Source organism: Bos indicus x Bos taurus, chromosome 28 (assembly GCF_003369695.1).
Source record: "Bos indicus x Bos taurus breed Angus x Brahman F1 hybrid chromosome 28, Bos_hybrid_MaternalHap_v2.0, whole genome shotgun sequence".
Classification (NCBI taxonomy): Eukaryota; Metazoa; Chordata; class Mammalia; order Artiodactyla; family Bovidae; genus Bos; species Bos indicus x Bos taurus.
Genome location: NC_040103.1, coordinates 44,502,110 through 44,514,192, shown reverse-complemented (window position 1 = coordinate 44,514,192; position 12,083 = coordinate 44,502,110). Strand labels below are relative to the sequence as shown.

Below are 12,083 nucleotides of genomic sequence, written 5' to 3'. Positions count from 1 at the left end.
CAGTTAATGAAGAAACATTAATTTGCACTATGACTTCTCATAGTTTTCAGAAACAAATTTGTTTCTTAAAATTCTAACCTAAATATCTAATGGTAAAGAACAGTGCTATCTATTTTTCATAGGTATCAGAAAATTAAAGCATCAGAATGTATCGTGAACATTTATTAAATCTGATTGGCAACACTTGAATTATTACCTTAAAGATATTGTATCTTATGATTTATGTATAATACTTGCTCCATAAATGTTGTTTGGTTTGAATTCATCTAAGACCAGTCAGAAAATCAAGGACGATATCATCAGAGAAACATAGAGAACAAATGAAATTTTCAAATAAAGGAACAAGGCTTCACAGGTGGCCCGGTGGGAAAGACTCTGCATTCCAATGCAGGAGACTCAGGAGACACAGGTGTGATCCCTGGGTTGGGATGCCATGGAGGAGGAAATGGCAACTTACTCCAGTATTCTTGCCCAGGAGATCCCATGGACAGATGAGCCTGGTGGGCTACAGTACGTGGGGTCACAAACAACATGACTGAGCAACTGAGCATAGGCACAAGATTGAACTGCAGAATAAAGACAGTACCCATCCAGCTTAAAAGTAGCACAAGATAGATCGCCATATGGAGAACTTCTCGAGAACAGACTTTGCCAATGGTGGAAACTGAACTGGAGGATCAAGAGGATCCACTTAGCCTCCAAACTCTACTTCTGCAACCTCACCCTAGACAGTGTGTCCCTCAGAGCCTGGTGGACCTGCTTGTTCCTCAGGGTGTAGATGACCGGGTTCAGCACTGGGGTCACCACCGTGTTCACAAGGGCAGCCTCCTTGTTGGAGTCCAGCCTGTCCACCTGCTTTGGGTTCAGGTAAATAAACACACAGCTGCCGTACATCAGGGAGAGGACAATGAGGTGAGAGGAGCAGGTGGAGAAAGCTTTCTGTCGCTCCTTGGCTGATGGGAGTCGCAGGATTGTGACCACTATGTTGCTGTAGGCAGTGATGGTTACAACGAGGGATAGTAGAATGACAAACGAAGTAACAAAGAAGAAATACGTTTCAACAGAGCTGCTGTCAGAGCAGGACAGATGAATTAAAGAACCAAGGTCACAGAAGAAATGAGAGATGATATTGGGGCCACAGAATGATAACTGGGAAACTCTGAGCATCAGACCAGTGAAGAAGATGAAGGACAAGGAATAGCACAAGAAAATCAGAAGGAAACTAACCCTCAGGTTCATGATGGATGCATAGTGCAGAGGCTTGCAGATGGCCAGGTATCGATCCAACGACATCACTGCCATGAGAAAGAAAATCACTGCACCAATAAATAAAAAGAAGAAGGCTTGTGTGAGGCAAGCAGGAAAGGGAATTGTTTGCCTTCCTGAAAGGAAGATGGACAGCAGTTTAGGAATGACTGTGGTGATGAAACAGCATTCGCAGAAGGAGAAAGTGCTCAGCAAAACATACATTGGCGTCTGGAGGCGGTGGTCAGCCCAGGTGATGAGGATTATGACTGTGTTTCCCATGATAGAGGCCAGGTATGCGAGCAGGTGCACCAGGAAGAGGAGGCCCCCCAAGTGCTGGGCAGCAGGAAACGCCTCCAGAACGAACTCCTGGACGGTGGACTCATTTTTCACCCCCACAGTTCTCTCTGTGTCTCTGACTGTCATCATTCTCTGCCTAATCTGTGAAGCAGAAAATACTATCACTGAAGAATAAAGAATTTAAATGATAGCAACTTTAAAAAAACTAAAATAAAATAAAAACACTGCTTTCAGGTATATTTGTGAAGGAGGGATCATTTTATATTTTGAAACTACTTTACAATAAATGACAAATATTTTACTATTATAACATTACTATATTATTTATAAGTTATTTTTGAATGGTAAAAAAGATTTGTTTTTATATTTTATAATAATTTTTAATGTGTCACTTAACTTTTTTGGAAAATAATATCTGTGAATCATAGTACACAAGGTAAACAATGCAAAATGAAACCTCTTGCAGACGCATACACAGCAGTTAAGAGTGGAGGCTGTCATCCTGCAGAAAATATTTTTCATGGGGTCACAGTGGTAATTTCTATGTTTCAGGGATGCCATGCAATGTAGGAAGCCTCCTGACTTTAACTCTTCAGTAACAGAAGGTGTGAGAGAGCTGTTTTCTTACTACCAGGTTCCAAATCAGGTATTTTCCTGAAGTCTGTTCAGCCTGAGTTCTTTCTTCAAGACCTGTGTGTGCTAGTGGTAAAGAACCCATCTGCCAATGCAGAAGACATAAGAGATACAGGTTCGATTCCTGGGTCAAGAAGATTCCCTGGAGAAGGGCACAACAATCTACTCCAGTATTCTTGGCTGGAGAATCCCATGGACAGAGGAGGTGGGGGCGGGTGGCGGTGGGAGGGGGGGCAGTTGGGCTACAGCCCATAGGGTCACAAAGAGTCGGACATGGCTAAAGCAACATTGTACGCATACACACACCAGCACTACCAGTGTGAACAGTAAAGCTAGTACGTTATAGTATCATAACCACACAGCTTGTGGGTTTAAGAGAAACCATACCTAAAACTGGAGGTGGGGAGAAACGGTCTCATGACTTGGTTGTTCAAATCCAATGAATACACATTCAATGGGTGGATCAAATCCCCTCACACTGTGCCAGCCTAGCAGAATGGCAGTTCTTCATTCTGCCACTCAACTATTTCATAGATTACTCTTCAACGTTCCTTTTTCTGGGAATAATTGTTTACATTGGAAGTATTTCATGTGGCAGAATTAAACCTGTATTTCCATTGCAATCACTAGAGTAACATTCTATTTTTATTAAAAAAAAAAAAAATGACAGTGCCCAACTAGAAGCCGAGTAAGCCAAGTATATTGAAACAATCTGGGCATCTGGGCATCTCCTGCAAATCAGTGCTCTAGTAAATAAGAAATCATAATTTGATTGTATTTTATTTAATTCCTTTTGGCCAAACTATTACTTTACCTATGTATGGTCCACATTAGAAGCTTAAACATAAGGCTCTGGTTAAAACATCTGACCTTTTAGATTGCAAGTTAGTCCCGTGGTCAAGTACTCACCATGAAGCAGCTCATGGAAAACAGTGTTTCTTTCACAATGTGCTTCTCTCTCTTCTTAAAACAAACCAGGATCTTTCTCCTAGGTTAACGGAAAGTGGGAAAAACACTTGGTTGAGATATACTTTTCATTGACCTAATAAAAAAAATTAATGGATGCCTTACGTCCTAAATTAGTATGAAATTGTTAAGGTTCAATTTAAAAATAGAAAAGCTTCAAACTCTGGAGGATTAAGGGGCAGTTTTTCCATGGCAATCTGACTGATAAATTCTGGACCATGAAGACAACACAAGTTGCCCCAGTCATGTGCTAGCACTTTCTGCATTTCTGTTTGGAATACCTGGACATGATTATTTCCATTCTACAGTGCATCCTGAACAACAAATGTGGTTGGTTGTGCATCCATCCCAGAAGAGAGTCAAAAAGAAGAGACAACAAAGGTCAGTTTCCTTATTTAATGACCCTGTTATCAGTCACTTTTCCATCAACCAGTCACCCCAACTCATATAGGGAAGGATCACAGCAGTCATAAGCAAGAACACATTCAAATGCCCTTATGGTATAATTATCACAGGCTTATTTACCATCACCAGTGAGGATGCATTGGGCCCAATGGACACATCTTTGGAGCTTTCAAATTCATTAGAAGAGGGTTTTTTTTTTTTTTTTTAATGGAATAGGAACTAAAATCACAACAGAGTCCCAGGGGGCATTTAATTGCTTCATATTTGGCAATGGGAAGTTCCAGGCTACATGTATCATAACTGCCCTTTCGCTGCATATGGTAACACACCACTGTCATTCCCAGCAGGCTGCACAGTCCTCCGTGCATGTCTCAAAGGCAGGTTTTGCACAACCGCCCTGCTGTTGTTTAGTCACTAAGTTGTGTCGACTCTTTTGTGACCCAGAGACCGTAGTCTGCCAGGCCCCTCTGTCCATGGGATTTCTCATGGATGAGAATACTGGAGTGGGTTGTCATTTTCTTCTCCAGGGGATCTTCCTGACCCAGGGAATTGGAAAATTTATCAAATAGAGTTATAAAGTTTAAAAATCACAAATTACATGTATTAAAAAAGGCTTAAACAACAGAAACTCTTTTTTACATTTGAATTACTTTGCCTTTTTCTTTTTAACCTGATATTTTATTTATTGAATTATTACTTGCATTTGATAAAATACACAAAATTTAATTGTACAGATCAATAATTTGTGTATGTAACAGTCATGTAACCTCTATTGAAATCAAGCAATGACATTTTTCCATCTCATTTCATAAGTTCGCTTTTTCCCTTTTCCAATCAATAACCCACACCAAAGAAATACACTGATTTCATCATGAAAATTTACTTTTGCCAGTTTATTGAAAATCATAGAAATCCAAAATAGCATGTATTCCTCTGTCTGCCTTTTTCCCTCAACATGTCTGTAGGAATTACCCCTGCTGTTTAGGTGGATGATTTACTCTTTTATATTGTTTTGTAGTAGTCCATTGTACAGGTATACGCCAGAGCTTTCCATTCCTCCACGGAAGGGCATTTGCATCCTTTCTGGTTCAGGGCTACCATGAATAAAGCTGCTATGAATATTCTTGTAAAAGTCTTTTTGAAGACATAGCATTCATTTCTCCTGAATATATAACTTGGAGTAAAAGTATTGAATTAATTATAGGACAGGTCTTAACACCTGTAAAACAGTTTCCAAAACTGGATTTAAGCTCTCAGCAGCAATGCATGAGAATTTAAGGTGCTCCACTTTCTCACCAACACTTAGTCTCTAAGTCATTTAATTGGTGCACTTCTGTAAATTCATTCAGCCACTATGGAAAACAATATGGAGGTTCCTCAAAAAACTAAAAATAGAACTAACATACGATAGAGCAACCGACCTCTGATTATATACCCAAAGTAAATGAAAACCGAATACGGGAGAGATATTGGCACTCCTATGTTTATTGCACTATTATTCAAAATAGCCATCACATAGATTCAACCTAAGTTTCTGCTAGGGATGAACTGGTAAAGAAGATGTGAAATATATGTATATACATGCATATACAATGGAATATTATTCAATTATGAGGAAATGGAAATCCCATTTGTGCCAACATTGATGGACGACCTTCGTGACATCATGCCAAGTCAGAGAAAGACAAATACTGTATGATATTACTTATATGTAGAATCTAAAAAAGGTGAACTCATAAAAATTAGAGTTAAATAGTGGTTGCTGAGGGGTAGGGGAGGGAATGTAGGAGAGATTTTGTTTAAGGGCACAAACTTGCAACTAGTAGATAAATAAGTCCTGGAAATCTAACATATTGATTATAAAAAGAAATATTGCATTATAAATATCAAACGTGCTAAGAGATTATATCTCATTTATTCTGACCAAAAGAAAAGAAATGATTACACGACATGATCAAGATCTTATTTAATGCTACCATGGCAATCATATTGCATTCATACATGTACATATCAACACTTGACCACATTAAACATATATAATATCAAATATAGTTCAACTTTTATTTTTATTATTTTTTTTAATTTATTTTTAAATATAAATTTATTTATTTTAATTGGAGGTTAATTACTTTACAGTATTGTATTGGTTTTGCCATACACAGTGAAGTAAGCCAGAAAGAAAAACACCAATACAGTATACTAATGCATATATATGGAATTTAGAAAGATGGTGTGATAATCCTGTATGTGAGACAGCAAAAGAGACACAGATGTACAGAACAGTCTTTTGGACTCTGTGGGAGAGGGATAGTGGGGGACGATTTGGGGGAATGGCATTGAAATTTGTATAATATCAAATATAGTTCAACTTTTAAAAACTGGAGACATTCTAGTAGTATTTCATCTTGATTTACATTTTCCTAATGACTACTTATGATGAACACTTCTTTTATATACTTGTGACAAATAGAAATCCTTTTCTGTGAAGTGCCTGTTAAAAAGTCTTGCTCGTTTTTAATTGTCAGGGTTTTTATTCATTTGGGTTTGCTTTTTTACCCCAAAGATTATATATTCTACATACTTGTCATGACAGGACTGAGAATATTTTACCCCAGTTGTGAATTGCTTTTTTTTTTTTTAACAAAAAAAACTTTAATTGTACAAGTTTGCCTGATTCCGCTCTTAATGCTACTTTCTGCCAATGACTGAAAATTGTCTTTCTAATGCATCAGCTTTTGATATCAGAAGGTGAAATGACACATTTAAGCTTTGGGTGATTTTCAATGTAGAAATCATATGAGTTTTTTAAAAAAAGACAAAGAATATATCCAAAGCAATGATGAAAGGGAAGGAGCAATGAGAAATTCCAGGAGCTTAAATTCTTGAAGATTAAATGTTCAATTTTCTATAGCAGCAATTTCAAGTAGATCTTTGTAGTTGTATGGTATATGCGTGCTCAGTTGCGCCCAGCTCTTTGCAACCCCATATAGCCTGCCAAGTTCCTCTATCCATAGGATTTCTCAGGTAAGAATACTGGTGTGGATTGCCAGTTCCTACTCCAGGGGATCTTTCTGACTCAGGGATGGAACCCACGTCTCTGGCATCTCCTGCATGGGCAGGGGGATTTTTTACCACTGCACCACCTAGGAGCCTTGAAGTTGTGCAGGAAGGTTTTAAGTTGCCAAGCAAAGTATTCTTTATAAAGCTCTTGTTAATTTCTAGTTTTTGTACATTGTTAACAGTGAATGTGAACTCTATCGGGCATCCTAGGTGCCTGCAACACAGAAGACATGGTTGGATCCCTGGGTCAGGAAGATCCCTTGGGGAAGGAAATGGCAACCCACTCCAGTATTCTTGCCTGGAGAATTCCATGGACAGAGGAATTTGGTGGGCTACAGTCCAGGGGGTTGCAAAGAGTCAGACACCACTTAGCAACTGAGCACTCACACAGGTGAACTCCAGAATATCAGATATTAAATTTGTTTAAAACTATTGGGTCTGAACTGCTTCCATTCCTTTCAAGTATCCTCTCTCCCCCAACAGCACAAGCATTCATAACCTGCGGTGGAGCTGCGTCGTGAAGCAGGTGGGGCCAGAGCCGTTGCTACACTCCGTTAGGGTGCATTCCAGGGTGACCAGGTAAAACAGGCCAGCCACCCAGGCAGTTTCAGTCTGCCCTCTACACCCCGTTTTGTGTGCACGCACGCACGTGCTCACTCCTCATAAGTGAAGCCCAGCCTTCCCACACCCCTCCTTTCAGTCTCACCAGTCCTCTTACCCCCCGGGGTTCCCATCTTCATGTGTCAGACCCCAGGGCAGCGACACTCATGTAGCTTGAACTCCTAGCCCCCCAGAGAGGTCCTCTGCCCTTGTAATCTCCCTTCTTCACTGAGCCCCCTTCCAGAGGCACAGATCCCTCCCAAGGAAACACCACGTGGCTCTGTCTGACAGCCTTGGTTCCGCAGCAGGCTTTCTGTCAGTCTCCAGCTGTTAGCAGTTTTTAGTGAGCATTGTTCTGCATGTACATGTATTTTTGATCGACTCGTGGAGGGAGGTAAAGTTTTGCATTCTCCTGCTCTGCCATCTTGATCGTGCTCCCCATACTTCACTGTTGATTTTTTTTTTCATTGTTGATTTTTGTCATTAAAAATATTTATTCAAAGATGTTGCATTTCAAAGCAAACACAAGGTTCGTAAGAAAACATCTAACTGTACCTTTTCTCATGTAGTGTTACGTGGTATTTTGTACACTCTAGGGTAATTATGACTAATTTCCTTTGAAGATGTTACAAGGACAGAATAGGTTAGGGAGGACATATTTTACACAATTTTCATTACGGTTCATGCAGTTCATTCATTGTTAACTTGACACTTTTATGCTTTCTGCAACAACCAGTGAACTTCCTCAGACACATATACATTCAGCATCTACCCAACTGAATTCTAAGGGTTGAAATTCCAAAATATACAAATACCTCATACAGCTCAATATCAAAAAAACAGACCACCCAATCAATAAATTGGCAGAAGACCTAAGTACACATTTCTCCAAAGAAGACATACAGATAGCTAACAAGCACATGAAAAGATGCTCAACATCACTTATTAATAGACAAATGCAAATCAAAACTTCAATAAGGTGGAACCAGTCAGAATGGCCATCATCAAAAGTCTACAAATCTTTGAGATTGGGTTCCCAAGTGCCTGAGAAGGGAAATAGGTAGATAGTTAGACATAAGCAGGGTATCAAAAGGGGGCAAAGAATTGGCCCTAAAAATAAAGAGGGAGGAATGTGGTGAGCCAAGGACGGGAGAGCAGATAAAACCGAGGAGCGTCTTGGAATGCAGGAGCAGAAAACCAACCCTTATCGTCCTTCCCTCCCGCACGTTGTAACTATAATGGAACAGTGTAACCTGTCTCCCCTCCTACCCCAGAGGGAGAAGGTATTTGCCCTACTCTCCCCCACCCAGTGTACACGCCTCATCCAATCAGCAAATGACCCACAAGACCCCCATCCCACGGCTTGCACCCTGGGTATGAAAGTGGACTAAGGACCCCTGTTCAATGTCGGTTCTCCCTTGAGCTGGCCCGCTCTTCTGTGTCTCCCACTTTAATAAACTTTATTTCCCTCTCAAAAAAATTTTACAAATAATAAATGCTAGAGAGAGTGTGGAGAAAAGGAATCCTCCTACACTGTTGGTGAGAACGTAAACTGGTAAAGCCACTATAGAGAACAGTATAAGGGTTCCTTAAAAAACTAAAATAAAGTTGCCATATAATCCAGCAATCCCATCTCTGGGCATATAACTGGAAAAGACAAAAACTCTTGAAAAGATGCATGAAAAGGTGCATGAAAAGATACATGCACCCCAATGTTCACAGCAGTACCGTCTACAATAGCCAAGACATGGAAGAAATCTAAGTGTCCATCAATAGATAAATGGATACAGAATGGTGGATGGGTGTGTGATGAAATATTATTCAGCCATAAAAAGATTGAAATAATGCCATTTGCAGCAACGTGGATGGACCTACTTCAAACTAAATGAATTAAGTCAGACAGAGAAAAACAAATACCATATAATAGCACTTATGTATGGAAACATAAACAATTATACAAATGAACTTATTTACGAAACAGAAACAGACTCACAGGCATAGAAAACAAACTTATGGCTACATTTAATTAATGGAAAGTGGGGGAATCAGGAGTTTAGGATTAACAGATTTATACTACTATATGTAAAATAGATCAACAATAAGGTCCAACAATATGGTAAAAGTAACTATATTCAGTAATTTATAATAACCTATAATCAATCCTGAATATTCATTGGAAAGACTGAGGCTGAAGCTGAAGTTCCAATACTTTGGCCACCTGATTTGAAGAATGGACTCATTGGAAAAGACCCTGATACTGGGAAAGACTGAAAGGAGGAGAAGGGATGGCAGAGGATGAGATGGTTGGATGGCATCACTGGCTCAATGGACATGAGTTTGAGTAAACTCTGGGAGTTGGTGATGGACAGGGAAGCCTGGTGTGCTGCAGTTCATGGGATCACAAAGAGTCGGACATGACTGAGTGACTGAACTGAACTGAACAGAACCTATAATGGAAAAGAATCTGAATATATATATGTCTGAATCGCTTTGCTGTACACCAGAAACTAACACAACATTATGATTCAACTATACTTCACTTAAAGAGAAACTAGTCAAAGTTTTCCAAATAGACATACAAGTAAATAGTCAGTACATGAAAATGTGCTCAAAATCACTAATGAAAATAATTCAAACATCATTAAGAGAAATCCAAATCAAAACCACAATGAGCTATCACCTCACACTTCCAAGACAGTGTGACTTTTTTACCTTGATAATTTCATTCTGCTTACGGTCTCCCTCAGAGCCTGGTGGGTCTGCTTGTTCCTCAGAGTGTAGGTGACAGGGTTCAGCAGTGGAGTCACCACCATGTTCACAGGGGCAGCCTCCTTGTTGCAGTCCAGCCTGTTCACCTGCTTCTGTTTCACATATATAAACACACAGCTGCTGTACGTCAGAGGAAGGACAATGAGGTGAGACGAGCAGGTGGAGAAAGCTTTCTGTTGCTCCTTGGCTGATGGGAGTCCAATAATTGTGATGACTATGTTCTGCATGCAGTGATTTTATGATGAGGGGAGTCAAAAGGACACACAAAGCAAGGACAAGGAGCAGTGTTTCAACAGACCTGCTGTCAGAGCAGGAGAGATGGATCAGGGGCCGAGGTCACAGAAGAAGTGAGGTATGACATGGGGGCCACAGAAGGATAACTGGGACACCATCACCACCAGACCAGCAATAAGAGTGAAACCCAAAGCCGAGCAGGCTGTGACCAGGAGGCAGCAAGCCCTCAGGTTCGTGATGGTCGTGTAATGAAGAGGCTTGCAAATGGCCAGGTACTGATCCAGAGACATCACTGCTATGAGGAGGAAGCCTGCTGCTCCCAGAAATACAAAGACACAGGCTTGCCTGAAACAGGCAGGAAAGGAAATCGTTTGCTTGCCTAAAAGAAATATGACCAGCAACTTAGGAATAACAGCACTTATGACAAGACTCAGTGAGGGAGAAAATGCTGAGGAGAAAGTGCACAGGTGTCTGTAGCTTGGCGTCAGCACAGGTGACGGGCACCATGGCCGCAGTGCCTGCGATGGACACCAGGTGTGCTGGCAGGCGCAGGAGGACGAGGGCCTTTCCCAGGTGCTGGCAGCAGGGAAGCCCTCCAAAGTGAATTCTTGGACACTTCTCCCATTCTTCATTTCCAGAGGCTTTTCCCCCCACAGTATCATCACCTGATGCTCTTAATCTAGAATAAAGATATTACAACAAGCAAAAATAGTCTTAGGGGAGCATGGGATCAATTATCTGACTCCTCCAGAAGGTAACTGGGCAGATAGCAGACTCCTGCTGTGAGTTGTTCTTGAACTAGTAGGACTCGAGTTCAATACTATTTCAACACTGAGTTCTAATCCTGGAGACATGGGTCATCTTTGAAAAGTTAGTTAAATTTCCAAAATTTCGCTTTCATCTTCTGTAAGATGAAGATGTAAGGACCTATTTGTTCCTGCTCCTGTGATGATGAAGTTAAAATAAGCGTGTAACTCACTTGACATGTCACATCAGTGTTATCTTTGTGTTCCTCAAAGTCTAATTATAATATTAGGGTCATTAATATACTCTTAAATACAGCATGACCAGTAGACGGGGTTATTTACATTTGAACATTTATAAAATAAATCATTGTGTTTTACATTATTATCAGTTTATAAGTGAACTTAACAGTGATATTATTAACATTCCTTTTGACTATCCATTCAAAAATATACAATAAATTCTATGGTCCAAATCAACACCATCACCACTATCATTTATGAGGACTTTATGAATGTCTGTTACTTTGCTATTCATCAAGATTCAGTCCTTCTACTACTGTTCACCATAATGAAGAGTGTTAGCTAGATAGTCCCAAGCCTTTCTCCAAAAGGAGACAATGAGGCTTAGAGAAATTCCAGAGAAGTTAGTCACATAGCTGAGACTGCAGTTAGATCTGCCAGCATCCAAAGCTCCTGTTAGTTCCAAATGCTGTGACAAAATATCTTTCAATAGGAAGAAATACATTGTTGATTATCTCTCAGACTTACGTGAAAGTTTAGCTTTATTTTTTTCTACCCTTCCATTAACATCTTTTCATGAAATGTGCTGTGCTTAGTTGCTCAGTCATGTCTGACTTATTGTGACCCCATGACTGCAGCCCCCCAGGCTCATTTGTCCATGTCATTCTCCAGGCAAGAATACTGGAGTGGGTTGCCATGCCCTCCTCCAGGGGATCTTTCCAATCCAGGGATTGAACCCAGGTCTCCTGCATTGCAGGCAGATTCTTTACTGTCTGAGCCACTAGGGAAGCCCTTTTCATGAAATACAAACCTGTGATACAACACAGGCCTTAGAGATATTCTCCTTTAGCATAACCATTTTACAGAAGACACTGGAGACCAGAG

General features: G+C 40.3%; 1 protein-coding gene and 1 pseudogene across 1 annotated transcript; both read right to left on the bottom strand.

Moving 5' to 3' along the window:
• Positions 1 to 705: 705 nt before the first annotated feature.
• On the bottom strand, positions 706 to 1,671 carry LOC113885404 (olfactory receptor 2AP1-like). The gene has a single exon (XM_027530726.1). The coding sequence runs from the start codon at positions 1,669 to 1,671 to the stop codon at positions 706 to 708; it is 966 nt and encodes a 321-aa protein (XP_027386527.1).
• An 8,246-nt stretch (positions 1,672 to 9,917) lies between these two features.
• On the bottom strand, positions 9,918 to 10,874 carry LOC113885402 (annotated as a pseudogene).
• Between the last annotated feature and the right edge of the window lie 1,209 nt (positions 10,875 to 12,083).

Coding starts and splice junctions, on each gene's coding strand:
- LOC113885404 (XM_027530726.1), bottom strand. CDS start 1,671: ATGACAGTCAGAGACACAGAGAGAACTGTGGGGGTGAAAAATGAGTCC.